The sequence below is a fragment of the Procambarus clarkii genome, chromosome 86 (genome assembly GCF_040958095.1).
Source record: "Procambarus clarkii isolate CNS0578487 chromosome 86, FALCON_Pclarkii_2.0, whole genome shotgun sequence".
Classification (NCBI taxonomy): Eukaryota; Metazoa; Arthropoda; class Malacostraca; order Decapoda; family Cambaridae; genus Procambarus; species Procambarus clarkii.
In genome coordinates this window covers 8,461,703-8,478,422 of record NC_091235.1, presented here as the reverse complement: position 1 = coordinate 8,478,422, position 16,720 = coordinate 8,461,703, and the positions used below count along the sequence as shown (strand labels likewise).

The window sequence follows — 16,720 nt, the reverse complement described above, 5'->3', positions numbered from 1 at the left end:
TTGATAGTACTGTCTAGCACACTGGTGCTTTACCGTGACATAGGTGAGACTTGCTCACGACATATAAAATCTTCAGGCTAGATAATATAGCCAAATAATATAGCTAACTAAAGGGGAATGGGGAGGGAACTAGAACCACCTACTTCACCCTATCCTCCGATGAGAGTCGAGATGTAGCTCCTGGTCCTCGTGTCGGGAACGCCCCCACACTACACGTCGTCGTGTCCTACCAGAGCCTCTCGTCGTCCCACCGTTTAGCGCGTCGTCTCCGTGCCTCCTCACTGCAGGTCCGTCCTCCTCCTTGACTTCTTGAAGGTTGGAGTCGGTCTCCTGGCCGTCGTCTTCTCCCAGCAACGGCTGTCGCCTACGTCTCAGCTACAGTCGTTCGGTTTCCCCAAATAGTCCTCTCTTCCTCAGCTACCCAGTGGCTCTGTCAGCCACTACGCTGTCACGAACTGGTGAATTGCCACAGACGTCAACATACGTCACTGCACGGCTTCACTGCTACTGGCACAGTACCTGACTGGAGCACTTGTTGCTCAAATAACCGTCAATTCCCTCTTCTGGTTCAACACATGAACTAGGGAAGACTTCTCAGAGTACTGGCGGACTTCAGGTGACGCGTAAATCCACGGTAGTGGGAAACAGCTGTCCGACAGACAGGACCACTCGTCGCACGTCCGACCTCTATGACGTGTCGCGACTGACTGCTGGCGCCAGAGTGGCGCGCGGCCCGGACCCCCTTCCATCGTGACGTCACTTTCGCTAAGGGAAGTTTTCATTGGCTCCCGGTGCCACATTGCTGTCGGTGACCAATCCGGTGCCACTGACGTCACACGGTTTTGGCGGGAGATCAGAGAGGTAAGCGCCATCTTGGCTCCCTAAAGGGCCTAAACCACAGGCCAAAATATTACTATTTCACAAATTTCTCGGCTCTCCGAGAACACTTCACTCTCTCCCATATATCAAATTGTAGCCTGCAACGTAGAGAACGCTTGGGAAAAGTAGACATGACTCTTACTGCAGGCGTGGGAGAATTATAAGGGGGGGAACTCCGTCACACCACACACCTGAACAGGTGCGATATATTACCTGCCCCCCCCCACCCTTCCCTTCCCTTCCTTTCCCTTCCCTCCCCGCACTCTGTGGCGCTGGCTGGCCCTCAGTCTCTCTTTACACCACAAGGCCGTCGTACCCTTAAGAAAAAATACTCGAAACATGTACTCATCCCCCTCAAAAAAAAATTTAGTCTTCATCACTTACAGTACAAGTTCGAGCTGCCTCGTATGGGCCAATACGCCTTCTACAGTTACCTTTGTTCTTATGTTCGGTCAAAAAGTTTACCCTGAACACCAAGGGTAAAGTATAGGTATAGTATGAACACACGCACCGACTCGGGGCCTCTGGACACAGGGCGCGAGTGTGAACCTTCACCAGCAGATGAACAAATTCACAAGGGCCGTGACGAGGACTCGAACCTGCGTTCGAACCTGTACTTCACCAGCAGGATAGACCTGGGGCCAGATTCACGAAAGCACTTACGCAAGCACTTACGAACGTGTACATCTTTCCTCAATCTTTGACGGCTTTGGTTACATTTATTAAACAGTTTACAAGCATGAAAACTTCCTAATCCACTGTTGTTATTGTTACAAATAGCTTCCTGGTGCTTCAGAGCTCATTAACTGTTTAATAATTGGAAACAAAGCTGCCAAAGATTGTGAAAAGATGTACAGGTTCGGAAGTGCTTTCGTGAATCTGGACCCAGGTCCACAACTCTGGCTCTCATTAACCACCTCCCTCATACAACCTCATCTTCTCAATCCACACGTTATCTCGGCACATATCGAGCCAGAACTACTGTCAGCAAACGTTTATTAAGGAAAGCTAATTGGGGGGGGGGGGAGGGGGGGATTATCGGGAGCAAGAGCCAAGCCATTACGACTATATATCATTTTTGGTAGGGGTCAGGATAAGGATTTGGGATGGGACGTGGGGTAGGAATGGTGTCCAACCACCTGGACGGTCGGGGATTGAACGCCGACCTGCATGGGGGGTGGGGGAGGAAAGAAAACTAAAATATGCGTCAGACTTGGTTATACCGGCGCAGAGCAACCCATGTATAACTATACATAGTTGTGAATTATTACAATAATGCAACATGTGCGTAAATACATCACGAAAAATGGTAAAAAGTTATAAGGTATAGGCAGATACATTGTCACGGAGGAGATACAACGCCAAGGCAACTAACTGATCACGGGCCAGATTCATGAAGCAGTTACGCAAGCACTTACGAACCTGTACATCTTTTCTCCATCTTTGGCGACTTTGTTTACAATTATTAAACAGTTAATGAGCTCCGAAGCACCAGGAGGCTGTTTATAACAATAACAACAGTTGATTGGGAAGTTTTCATGCCTGTAAACTGTTTAATAAATGTAACCAAAGCCGTCAAAGATTGACGAAAGATGTATACGTTCGTAAATGCTTGCGTAAGTGCTTTCGTGAATCTGGCCCCTGGTTAACAGAGGTGGAGAAATAGAGACTAATTAGTTAATTAACATTAAACACACACCTATCAGCCAAAGCTCAACCTCTGCAAGCACAACTAAATAAACACACACACACAGATGGCGCCGGTGGCTATGTGGATAGCACGCTGGACACGTGATTCTGTGGCCCAGGTTCGATTCCCGGCGCCGGCGAGAAACAATGGACAGAGTTTCTTTCACTCTGATGCCCCTGTTACCTAGCAGTAAATAGGTACCTGGGAGTTAGTCAGCTGTCACGGGCTGCTTCCTGGTGTGTGTGGTGTGGGGAAAAAAAGTAGTTGGTAACAGTTGATTGATAGTTGAGGCGGGCCGAAAGAGCAGAGTTCAACCCCCGCAAGCACAACTAGGTGAATACAGAGTGAGTTGCGACCAGGAGGAGGAGAAGGCGCAAGTGATAACTAAACTGAATGAGCAAGAGACGTATAAAGAGGGAGTTCTTCAGTCAGTGAGAACAGTGTATTTGGGGAGGAAGAAGTCTTCCCTCTACAGCTGTAGGGTCAGTCACACGGGACCATTAGTCGACAATATAAGACGCTTAAGGGGGGGGGGGGGTAGAAATAGCCTAAGCTACTCTATCCCTTTGAGATGTATTTCTTTCTTGTCTCAATAAACTTACTTGAACTAAGACGCTTAAGCTCACGTACTCGCAAAGTCAGGTGCGTAAATACGCACTGTGTTATAGTATGACTCAGATCATTCAAAACTAAGTATTGAAACATGACAAAGAGAAAACTCATTCTTGCGGCGGGAATATATCTTCCCCATAAATTTTTCCATTTAAGAGAACGCTAAATTAAGTGGACGCTAAAGCGCAACAGTTGGGTTCGTTCTCGACTCCCAAACTCGGAATTCCGAGCGGGATAGAAATGGTTGGTTGGGTACGTCTCCGTTCACCCAATTCCTCTGTTCACCTAGCAGTAAATAGGTACCCGGGAGTTGGTCAACTGTTGTGGGGTTGCATCCTGGGGATGGTGAGTAGTTCGACCATAGAGGGGAAGGAGGGACCTAGATACCAGCCTATGTACATACACTGGCTGCCTGTCCCCCGGATAAAAACGAATTATACATTTGTAAACTGAGAATGGATAGCCGTGTTTGCTGTATCTAGCTCCCTCAAGCTACGAATACGTCATGGATACGTCAAATTACGACCTGACAACGTCAGGTTAAAGCATTGCTGTTCACTCTAACTTGTACGATTTATATGATTAAAACTCTTCGGCATAGGCACGTAGAGACCAAGGTAAATCATCGCCTGCGAACGACGTCGGCCTGATTGAATTGAAATAAGTTTATTGAGGTAAAATACACACAAGGGGATGAGGTAGCTCAAGCTATTCTCACCCCGTTCAGTACATCGTGTTAATACATACATAGACACACACCACAAACAATAAACATATTACCAAACATTCTGAGAGATGAACATCTACATTTCCTCCTTTACACAAGTAGTATGGTATCAGACGTACACATAAATACTTTTATGACCTAGGTATACTGTATACACAATTTGCAAGAGACATGCAGATAATTCAACAAAATATTACAGTCTTGGTGCAAAATTCTTATATCTCTCAAGAATATCATCAACCTTTCCGTTGTGACACATCCAGGGTATTTGTTCAGGAACAGTCCTTATCTCAGTGTTTCTATATACATTAATCATCGAACAATCAAGAACATAATGGGCCAGGGTGTGAGACCTTAACATACCACACTTCGTGTCATTATCATGAACACCTATCCCATATTCCCAGTAATATTTGTACCCAAGCCTGAGCTCGGCCTGATTGGCGTCAGTAGGGAAAATGTCTTTAAAGTATGAGACCACAGTCGTCAGAGTGGGCTGACTGAAAGATGCTATCTTCAGACCCCTTCAACACCCCCAGACTATCTTAAGATTAATTGTTCGCAGCGAAAAACAATCCATTATGGAGAGAGCTAAAACTTCCTAAATCTATCCTTACCAAGCTAAGACATCCGACACAAGCTTTGCAAGTCTGGTACTCGGGAACAAACGCTTCCAAAGGTGGAATTTGCAGCATCGACACTTCTAAATTAAAAAAAAAGTGATGCAACAACTCGCCAATACTTCCGGCGCCAATACCTCCAAATTTAAAACATTTGGCGCCAATATTTCAAAGTTAACAGCATCCGGTGCCAATATTTCAAAGTTAACAGCATCCGACGCCAATATTTCAATGTTTACAGCATCCGGCGCCAATATTTCAATGTTTACAGCATCCGGTGCCAATATTTCAATGTTTACAGCATCCGGCGCCAATATTTCAAAGTTAACAGCATCCGGCGCCAATATTTCAAAGTTAACAGCATCCGGCGCCAATATTTCAAAGTTAACAGCATCCGGCGCCAATATTTCAAAGTTAACAGCATCCGGCGCCAATATTTCAAAGTTAACAGCATCCGGTGCCAATATTTGAAAGTTAACAGCATCCGGCGCCGATATTTCAATGTTTACAGCATCCGGCGCCAATATTTCAATGTTTACAGCATCCGGCGCCAATATTTCAATGTTTACAGCATCCGGCGCCAATATTTCAAAGTTAACAGCATCTGGCGTCAATATTTCAAAGTTTACAGCATCCGGTGCCAATATTTCAAAGTTTACAGCATCCGGCGCCAATACTTCTCAGGGTAAAACTCCATCACGGCGCCATTGACATTATGTATCTATCAATCAGTCAACACTCCCCCCTCCCCCCGCCAGCCCTCCACCCTCTCGCTCTATCCTACTCATCTCTAGGCAACAAACAGTACAGCAACTCCCAATCATGTTTATAAAATATGATTCGAAGTCAAGAGCCGCTGTCCGAATCCCACTCGAAGTCAGTTCCAGCAACGAAGCCGAGCAACAATATTCTGAAGCCCGGGAGGGCGCCAGATTGTATAATATTTACACATTTTGGGATGATCCGTTAGTGACGTGTCGTAAACAACAGTGGCTGTAACCAGCGGTGCACGTGGCTGGGCTCACACGGCCGGGTTACTACTCCACGTGGCTCGCCAAACTATACCTCGCCTTTATATACATGTATATACACATTACGATAGCACGCGGCCCTCACCATTTGTACCAAACGGAGATTTTCGATAATAATACAAAAGTCAATATTTACAAATTAGATTAAACTACAAATAATAGAAACGTAGGGAAATGAGCAGTTGGCAGCCGGAGAAAACACCTGTTCCGACTATAATGTATTACGTGGCCAACAACAGGGTGGAGGCAGCACCTGCGGCGCCACTAGGCCCGCCCGCTGGCTCCCGCGCGCGCGTCTTCTCTCACTCCCCCAGGTCGCTACACCTCCACTAGGAACCCTCTCACTCCCCCAGGTCGCTACACCTCCACCAGGAACCCTCTCACTCCCCCAGGCCGCTACACCTCCACTAGGAACCCTCTCACTCCCCCAGGCCGCTACACCTCCACCAGGAACCCTCTCACTCCCCCAGGCCGCTACACCTCCACCAGGAACCCTCTCACTCCCCCAGGCCGCTACACCTCCACCAGGAACCCTCTCACTCCCCCAGGCCGCTACACCTCCACCAGGAACCCTCTCACTCCCCCAGGCCACTACACCTCCACCAGGAACCCTCTCACTCCCCCAGGCCGCTACACCACCACCAGGAACCCTCTCACTCCCCCAGGCCGCTACACCTCCACCAAACTATGTCAACACCTGCCAAAGATTCAAGTGACTAAGAGCAATGTTTCATCAAGAACGTGTGGATAATTACATTAGTTTAAAGAACAAGTCAAATAATTGTGATGTTGGAAAAGAACGCAGTGAGTGCTTGCTATACTTGAAAATTTAGAATATTAGTACATTTCTTTACAATACTGTACTATATTTCACTAAAGTGAAGTGAGTGTTTACATGTGTTAAACAAATACATATATATAGTTTGAACAATATATATATATATATATATATATATATATATATATATATATATATATATATATATATATATATATATATATATATATATATATATATTGTTCAAAATATATATATTTTGCTGGTCAACTGTTGTGGGGCATATATATATATATATATATATATATATATATATATATATATATATATATATATATATATATATATATATATTAGTATATTTTGGTAGCAGTCTTTCCTGTAGACATATATTATTAAATATGACCGAAAAAGTAAGATTAATAATTCTAACACGAATTTTCTCAATCTTTCGTACATTATGCTTCACTATTGGAGGTAAATCAAAAATCACTTCTCCAAAATTCATTTTTATTTCTAGTCTGACGCGACACGGGCGCGTTTCGTAAAACTTATTACATTTTCAAAGACTTCACAAATACACAACTGATTAGAACTTGCGTTTCCCTGATTTTATATCTACATTTGAGTGAGGTGGGAAGGGTGATGTGGCATTACATTTGAGTGAGGTGGGAAGGATGATGTGGCACTAACACAAGACAGAACACTAGAGGATATTAATAGGGTATTAAAAGTATCAACACAAGACAGAACAGAAACAATGGGTATTGAATAGAAGTGTTTGTAGAAAGCCTATTGGTCCATATTTCTTGATGCTTCTATATTGGAGCGGAGTCTTGAGGTGGGTAGAATATAGTTGTGCAATAATTGGCTGTTGATTGCTGGTGTTGACTTCTTGATGTGTAGTGCCTCGCAAACGTCAAGCCGCCTGCTATCGCTGTATCTATCGATGATTTCTGTGTTGTTTACTAGGATTTCTCTGGCGATGGTTTGGTTATGGGAAGAGATTATATGTTCCTTAATGGAGCCCTGTTGTTTATGCATCGTTAAACGCCTAGAAAGAGATGTTGTTGTCTTGCCTATATACTGGGTTTTTTGGAGCTTACAGTCCCCAAGTGGGCATTTGAAGGCATAGACGACGTTAGTCTCTTTTAAAGCGTTCTGTTTCGTGTCTGGAGAGTTTCTCATGAGTAGGCTGGCCGTTTTTCTGGTTTTATAGTAAATCGTCAGTTGTATCCTCTGATTTTTGTCTGTAGGGATAACGTTTCTATTAACAATATCTTTCAGGACCCTTTCCTCTGTTTTATGAGCTGTGGAAAAGAAGTTCCTGTAAAATAGTCTAATAGGGGGTATAGGTGTTGTGTTAGTTGTCTCTTCGGAGGTTGCATGGCTTTTCACTTTCCTTCTTATGATGTCTTCGATGAAACCATTGGAGAAGCCGTTATTGACTAGAACCTGCCTTACCCTACAGAGTAAGGGTAAGGCAGGTTACCCCCTATAGTCTATACCCCCTATTAGTCTATACCCCCTATTAGTCTATACCCCCTATTAGACTATTTTACAGGAACTTCTTTTCCACAGCTCATAAAACAGAGGAAAGGGTCCTGAAAGATATTGTTAATAGAAACGTTATCCCTACAGACAAAAATCAGAGGATACAACTGACGATTTACTATAAAACCAGAAAAACGGCCAGCCTACTCATGAGAAACTCTCCAGACACGAAACAGAACGCTTTAAAAGAGACTAACGTCGTCTATGCCTTCAAATGCCCACTTGGGGACTGTAAGCTCCAAAAAACCCAGTATATAGGCAAGACAACAACATCTCTTTCTAGGCGTTTAACGATGCATAAACAACAGGGCTCCATTAAGGAACATATAATCTCTTCCCATAACCAAACCATCGCCAGAGAAATCCTAGTAAACAATACAGAAATCATCGATAGATACAGCGATAGCAGGCGGCTTGACGTTTGCGAGGCACTACACATCAAGAAGTCAACACCAGCAATCAACAGCCAATTATTGCACAACTATATTCTACCCACCTCAAGACTCCGCTCCAATATAGAAGCATCAAGAAATATGGACCAATAGGCTTTCTACAAACACTTCTATTCAATACCCATTGTTTCTGTTCTGTCTTGTGTTGATACTTTTAATACCCTATTAATATCCTCTAGTGTTCTGTCTTGTGTTAGTGCCACATCATCCTTCCCACCTCACTCAAATGTAATGCCACATCACCCTTCCCACCTCACTCAAATGTAGATATAAAATCAGGGAAACGCAAGTTCTAATCAGTTGTGTATTTGTGAAGTCTTTGAAAATGTAATAAGTTTTACGAAACGCGCCCGTGTCGCGTCAGACTAGAAATAAAAATGAATTTTGGAGAAGTGATTTTTGATTTACCTCCAATAGTGAAGCATAATGTACGAAAGATTGAGAAAATTCGTGTTAGAATTATTAATCTTACTTTTTCGGTCATATTTAATAATATATATATATATATATATATATATATATATATATATATATATATATATATATATATATATATATATATATATATACACACAATGTACGAACAGTCTCTGGAAAGTGTGTTTTTTTGGTGGTGAAGCCTATTGGGCTTCAGACTGTGTGTGTGTGTAGCTGTGGAGGACGGGCTGGTGTGTGTGTGTTTACTGTTTACTATTTGTGCCTGCAGAATCGAGCTATTAGCTCTTAGACCCCGCCTTTCTAACCAATCTACTTTTCCTCTATTATATCTACTACATATATTTCTCTCGAACGCACGCACATTTAGCACGGGTGGTACACACACACTAGGGGACACAGGTGGAAGCTGAGTACCCAGACTTAGTGGGTACTATCGAAAATATAGTAAATTCTAATACTTCTAAAAACCTTGGTCAGTGCTTAAAACATTTCTACAATATCTCGCTCATTCGGAGGAATCTTCAGTATCAACAACGGTTTTACACACTAAAATCATATGAACGTCACTGCAAAGATTCATACGAACGTGTGAACGTCACTGCCTAAGTTACTGCCCCTCAAGGAGACCACCCCACGTGTAATCCAACTTGATATTACCATGATGCCCCCATTCAGGGTGCACGCCAGCAGCATGCCGCCTCTGGTCGTGAGGAACCTCGCCCTGTTAGCGGGCGTCACCTTACTGTTCATAGTGGGGACGTTGTTGGTGGACCAACACAGCGACCACGACCACCACCGCCACCCGAGGCTGTCTCGCGCACACCTCTACCATCACCTCCGTCTGGCCCATGGCAATGGTAGTAGCAACAACATGCATCACCAAGGCAAGATGGCAACAGCCCAAGGACACCAGCCCCGTCGTTCTGATAACCTTTATATCGACAATATCGACATCGAGGACAAAAATCACGATGACGACCACGAGGACGACAACTATGACATTCTTCGCGGTAACTACGATGATGATGATGATGATGACGAAGGAAGTGATGACGACGATGAGGTGCGTAATAACATACACGTTAACTGTAAATATCTTGGTTAAGGGTTTTAATTTCAAAATTATTAGGCTTTAATATAATTTGCGTTTTTAAGTAAAGTATCTTGATAAGAGTAGAATTTTATATCTGGCTTATATGTAAGTGTTATATGTTCTATTGATTTGTTTGAAATACTGTAAGCAAGATATTTTAAACGTTCACTGACTGTACATACCTTCCCCATATCTGACTGTACATACCTTCCCCATATCTGACTGCACACGCCTACCCCATATCTGACTGTATACACCTTCCCCATATCTGACTGTACACACCTTCCCCATATCTGACTGCACACGCCTTCCCCATATCTGACTGTACACACCTTCCCCATATCTGACTGTACACACCTTCCCCATATAATCAATAACTGCACGTCTTTCCACGTCATAGATTTCTCATGTGCGTATATCTGTCTTCATATAATATAATATACATATACAGTCAAAACGTTTGCAGCGTAACACTCCGTCCTCTACATTGTATTTCTATAAACATTATTCGTAAACTAAAATGTAGAGATTTGCAATTTAACCTACTTATTTGTTCCAAATTCGTCCTTTCTTCAGTTTGATATGTTATAAACATGTTGTGTTGGGTATTATCTGTCAGGCATGTCAAACATGCGACCCATTGCAAGCAATCTTCCACTGCATTGCACAAAAGATACTGTAATTTGGTAATTTAATGGCCAAAACTGCAGTTTTTATCATTTAAACTATCACCTTTAAATAATTTCAAAAGCACAAAAGAAACACGAATGCAAAGAAATAGGAGTCAGAAATAGAAGGCGAAGGAGAAAGAGGGGGCGGGGAGAAGAGAAGGGGACAGAGAGTCAAATGGAGGAATAAGAGGGGGAATGAAAGACGGGATTAAATGGAGGAAGAGGAGGGGAGAGGAGAGAAGGGGGCGGAAAAAAAACGGGAGAGGTGGGGAGAGATGAGTGGGAAGGTGGAAGGGAGAAACATCCCGGACACCGCCTTGTACCCCTCTAGTTTCTTTACATATTAATTACTGACTTCATATATAGTATACGGTATATAGAAAGGCTACTTATAATCTATTAAATGGTTTTAAATTGTCGGGAACAGAAAAACTGTTAAGGTATCGAGGTCACCCTAGAATCTAGACAAGAGACTAGTCTAGAGTCTAGAGACTAGGCTAGAGTCTAGAGACTAGGCTAGAGTCTAGAGACTAAGCTAGAGTCCAGCCTAGAGACTAGAGTCTAGACCAAAGATCGACCTTCCCTTTCCTTGAGTGGAACCCACAACAGTTGACTAACTCGCAGATAACAAGTTACTATAGGTGAACAGAGGCCTTAGGAGGTAAGGAAACCTACCTAAACGTCTAGCCCTGTATGGGAATGGAACGCAGGACCATTCGGTAGTGAGCCTATTGTGCTTCAAGTCACCATCCATGGCCAAGGAACAGAATTAATGTTAAGCAGTTAAAATTTTCTTGTAAGCGTCTTAAGAGCTCTTCAGAGAAGTTAGGCGCTTTACTATTTCCTTCATGTGTATATGTATGTTATTTGTTAACTTTTCAGGACCAGAAGACTGGCGGTGATGATGCTCTCAAGTACTGAAGCAGCAGCAAGAGTCTCGCTGAGTGAGAAACCTCTCCTGTGGAGACCACTCCCGAAGCTGCCAACTTCTGCATTAACGGTGCAGTAGGCAAATGATGTGTGGGATATATGTTCAATACTTTTAAACGCACACTCTTGATCAATTATCTGATTTCAGACAATTCTTATTTCTTATATGTTTACCCATATAAAATTAAGCGTAAGGAAATAAAAATATTACTATTGCTAGTATTCTATTCCTAATTCCTGGTATGAAAGAGAAATTCTGATGAGAGATGCTAGCTCACCATAGCGATGACTTGAGGGGAAGAGTTCTCCAAGTATTCCTCCATTCACCTGTTGCTTCCACCCAGAACCTCAGTTCACACACGTGTGTTCATCATTCACCTGTTGCTTCCCTCAGAACCTTAGTTCACACACGTGTGTTCACCATTTTGTTCTTTATTAAATAATATACAATATAAAGATCTATACGATTACAATACACTATAAAGATCTGAGGAAACTATAAGATTATAACTATCAGAACAGCACCATCATGTCATTCACAAACAAATATAACAAAGAGAATCAGTACCAGATACTAACTCAAACTGGCAGAGGTAACATGGGCAATCAAATAAGAATCAAGATCAATATCACATCTTAAACCAGCTACAAAGATTATATCGAAACGAGAACTATCGCCACAACTTTAACATATTCCACTACCAGCGTTACAGAAAAAAAAATCAACAGCTTTACAACCAAACCCGAAAAACGTCAGCAGCGTCAGTTACAGCCCCGCTCCTGTGCCAGGTAAGTCCACTACGGGCTCACCATAGCCCGTGCTACTAGGAACTTTTACTTCCGAGTAGCTGCATCTAAAACAACAACAACAACGTCAGCAGCGCTATCAGTGGAACGGGCAGGAGGAACAACGTGTCCTTGGGACAGGCGTCCCACGCATTCCTAAATCAATTTTACGGGCTCACCATAGCCCATGCTAAATGGAAATTTCAATTCCAAGTAGCTAAATCTAAAACAACAGCATTCCTAATCCCAGCCCCGGGCGGACAGATATTTATATCTGCGGATACCTCTGCAGAGTTTTCTAAGGCACCGTAGCCGCAGTTTTCATATATCTTTCAGATAGAGTAACACTGGGAAGAGCTGCGTATATACCGCGAGGATAGCGGGATAGCGGGGAGGGAGGGGGGGGGGGGGAGGGATGGAGAAGGCACGAGAAACAAGGCACGTCCAACATACCTTCTCCCAGACACTAGGCTTCCCAGGCTATTATTGTTCGCGGGCAAACACCCTTCATCCAACTGACCCTCCCCAAACACTCAGAAGTACGCATTGCTCCCGAAGCCTAAACAGCATCTCACTTCGGCTACACATTAGCGCAAAAGGGGGGTAGAAATAGCCTCTATCTACTCTATCCCTTTGAGATGTATTTTTTTCTTGTCTCAATAAACATACTTGAACTTGAATTAGCGCAAAAGCCTAAAACAACACCTTACTTACAAATTGCTACAGACACCTACTTACAAACGGCTACAGACGCCTCTACTTATAAATTGCTACTGAAGCCTATTCTTACAAATTGTTACGGAAGCCTATACTGACCAATTTCAAGCATTATCAACCCCCTTTGTGATACGTCTTGATAATGGTTCAGGACGGATCGAATCTCGTCGTTTCTTTATCTTCTGGTGTGTGGTTTGGTCATTAACCAATTAGCATGTATACTTTATGCCCGAAAATAGTATACCTACTGGAAACTCATTGTATTTACCCCAAGAAATGGGTAACATCTCAGATTAGATATCTTCTGTATATTATGATATCAGATATCATAAACTCAGATATCTGTATATTATGCACGAAGTATTATAATGCTTATCTTGCAGTCACTTACTTACATACAATCAAACAAACAAACAAATACATGTAATATTTTAATTATTTTATTACAGCTGAAAACTGTTGAAAAACTAACAGTCAAATAAAATCACCAATTCAGACTTCATAGAAGTCGCTGGGGGGTGCAAAGGGAGCCCGATTATTCCTGAAGGGAAACAATAGGGCTTACCCTGACCCGCATATAACTATCTCCTACCACACACAAGTGTCATTCTGAAAAGCTGGACGAGGCTTGTCCCAAACATCTGGCTTACGAAGCCAGACGTACCATCGTCTTGCTACGATGACAACGTCTACATAGCTTACAAAACAACGATATCAAATATATATATATATATATATATATATATATATATATATATATATATATATATATATATATATATATATATATATATATATATATATATATATATATACACGCCTCTTGGTAAAACATTTATATATATATACAGGATAACACAACAGTTACCGGCCTTAACCCAGGCCGGCAGACATGGGGTTCCCTCGCGCACCCTGGCTGACAGGCTGATGACTTTACTCATCAACACACAGGCTGGAGAGTGTTTGACTTTACCATTAACGCCACGCGTTATTTTAAGTACCATTCTATTTTTAGTGACGTACCTCATCTACGCTCTGTATTACCACATATCACCACCGCATACTTTGTCTTGCAGCATTACACACCACAACATAAACCTGTCTTGCTACACATTTCTACCACATGTATTCCACACCACATACTCTCTCTTGCCACATATTTACTACCACATACTATGTCTTGCCACATGTACTCTACCACATTCTGCCTTGCCTCATTTTATCCACTACATTTACTACCACATACTTACTTTATACACATATTTACTACCACATACTATGTCTTGCCACATATTCTCCACCACATGCTATATGTTGTCGCATAAGTCTCCATGCACCACATACATTAACTTGCAATAAAACCCCACCACCTACTTAGCCATGTCACATACTATCCACCACACATTATTACAATCTAAGTGGAATCAAGAAAAAACTCATTTCACCTTAATTTATCATTCGCATTTATCTCGAGGTGGTTAGCTCTCCTTAATGTTATTTCCCCCCAATCTGCTCCAGCGTAAGTCATAATAATGCTCAACATTTTTCAGCTTGACACTAAGTCAACAAGGAAGAGTCAGATTTAGCTTAACGCTCCTATCAAATTTATCCATATTTGTTTTCATTCTTACAAAAATGTATTTCAACGACAGTTTTCACTTGTTTACTATGGGGCTAATAAAGGGCTTCAAATATTTGATATGTTGCACTTAATGCGGATTAATCAATTGTGCTGCAATGATTATCGCTAAGAAAAGATTACCTTTTCCAAGAAGTTCATTGTCGTCGCCGTGATCCTCTATCTCAGAACCAGAGGTGGCGCTGTAGTATACAGAGCCAGCAATGGAGCCTCCTTCGTCGGCTGAGTAGTAGATGGAGCCAGTGACTGAAGTATGGTCTGAGGCGTAGTCCAGTGACTGTCGCTTAGTTTCGGAACCTAAGCGACCTTCCACTGTTGAGAGAGGACCCCGGTCTTCAATGGATGCCTTCCTCTTCTCGCCTCGAACCGATCCTTCTTCTGCTGAGTGATAGACGGATGAGTTGAGAGACACCCGATCTGTCACAGATCGTGTACGTTCCGACACGATTTTGCTGATGACGGATTCTCTCTCTTGTGTTGTATATTCTATATTATCTCGAGAGCTACGTATTGTTTCATCATATCGAGAGGCTATTGCTGCCGTAATTTCGCCTTCGGAAGATCGCTTTTCACGTTCTTTCAAATACGTTTTAGCAACAGCAGAAGACAAATCCAGGGATCCAGCTTTATGCAAAGGTTCAATTGGCTCTGCTTTGGGTACACCCAGAGGATAGCGTTCTAGGGACCCAGCTCGAATATTTAGAGTGTCCTTCAAACTGGGGGCTCTAGACGGTGACTTCGACTTCTCTGAGCCACTGTCTTCGTAACCCGGATACCAACAGTCATGTTGGTAGTATCCAGGTCCTGCTGATGCTGGAAGGTAGATGGAAGATCTCTTTGAAGAAGGCTCTGATGCAGAGTGATACCAAGACCCGGGAGCTGATCCTTGGCTCTTCTCTGACCAGGCTGAACTACCACCATCACTCTCCGCGTCCTCATCCTCGTTGTCTAGCCCAGACAAGCCTTTATCCTTCCTCTTTTTCTTTTCTTTTTTACGCTTTTTTTCTTCTTTCTTTTCTCGTTTTTTGCGTTCTTTTTCCTCCTTCAGGAGTTTTTTCTCTCGTTCTTTTTCTTCTTTGAGCTTTTGCTTCTCCTCGGGCGAGAGCTCATGGCCCTGCTTGTTGCCCATGACTGCCTGATGAGACTTACAGCACCATCACACGTACATCCGACACAAACACAACACCACTCCCACTCTTGCAGCTGCTGCTGGCGCCACGCTCACGGGGGGGAACGAGACTGAGCCAGGACCAGGGTGCCAGCGCAGGTGGCACTGCCGGCCCTCTCACCTAGGGGGGGTATTTGGGGGGGGGAAGGGAAACTGTTGAGGCAGTGGGGGCATGGCACGTCAACCATCCGGGCTACCACTCCTGCCAAGTGTGACGTAAGCGGCCCTCATTGATGCCCACTTCTCCAACCTTCTCAGTTGTGGACATACAGCTGATATATCCCCAAACTTTTGTTTCATATTACAACTATTTCACTGCTCGTATCATTACACGGGTGAGAGAGTACCTACACGCTAATGTGATTATTACGCGTCACATGGACCTAACACTATACGTTTCGACGATAATGCATTCAGTCGCAGCCAGCGACAATAATATTAACGCAGGGTTTTAGCCCAGAGAAATAAAATAAAATTAAACATGTTAACCAGCAACTCGGCGGGAAAGGTTCGTGCCAAAAGCTTAAGACACCAGAGACTATACTTCGCGATGCACCTTTCGACTCGACAACACATTCTTAACTCTCTCTCTCTCAGGTAATCAGTGGACCAGGTTAATCCTATAAATAAAGGAGGCTCATGTAGAGTAAGACTCTTGGCCAAAAAACAATAGTAAAACACTCGTCCCAGGACACACTAAGTTATACATCTAGACATCTATCACTGCTTAAGATAACTGTTGTCTCTACGACTTCATGAGTGTCTAGGGCATTAATTTCACATTATGTTGAGCATAACTGAAGGTTCCTTGTACCCATACTAAGGATAACAGTATGTTCCATGTACCCATTCTAAGAATAACTGGAGGTTCCTTGTACTCATACTAAGAATAATAGAAGGTTCCTTGTACCCATACTAAGAATAACTGGATGGTC

General features: G+C 43.0%; 2 protein-coding genes across 14 annotated transcripts in view; one reads left to right on the top strand and one right to left on the bottom strand.

Annotated features, from left to right (window-relative positions):
- The window catches only part of LOC123769197 (titin homolog), a 755,105-nt gene that overhangs the window by 729,188 nt on the left and 9,197 nt on the right, over positions 1–16,720 (bottom strand). For 9 of the 12 annotated variants that reach the window (XM_069317091.1, XM_069317098.1, XM_069317092.1 and 6 more), the window contains exon 1: positions 14,741–15,869. The exons of 1 other annotated variant lie outside the window; for it this stretch is intronic. In XM_069317091.1, coding sequence (XP_069173192.1) covers positions 14,741–15,746 — 1,006 coding nt within the window. In that variant the 5' untranslated portion in view covers positions 15,747–15,869. Of the gene's footprint in view, positions 1–14,740; positions 15,872–16,720 lie in introns of those variants that run through there. 2 more of the 12 variants (XM_069317100.1, XM_069317097.1) reach the window with 2 other exon arrangements.
- LOC123767355 (uncharacterized) lies at positions 5,812–11,694 on the top strand. 2 transcript variants are annotated; one of them, XM_045757002.2, is made up of 3 exons: positions 5,812–6,363; positions 9,259–9,844; positions 11,428–11,694. In XM_045757002.2, exons 2-3 carry the CDS (start codon positions 9,440–9,442, stop codon positions 11,464–11,466), a joined length of 444 nt encoding a protein of 147 aa, XP_045612958.1. In that variant the 5' UTR covers positions 5,812–6,363; positions 9,259–9,439; the 3' UTR covers positions 11,467–11,694. The 2 variants fall into 2 exon arrangements, with proteins under 2 accessions (XP_045612958.1, XP_045612949.1); XM_045756993.2 differs by having other exon boundaries at positions 9,149–9,844.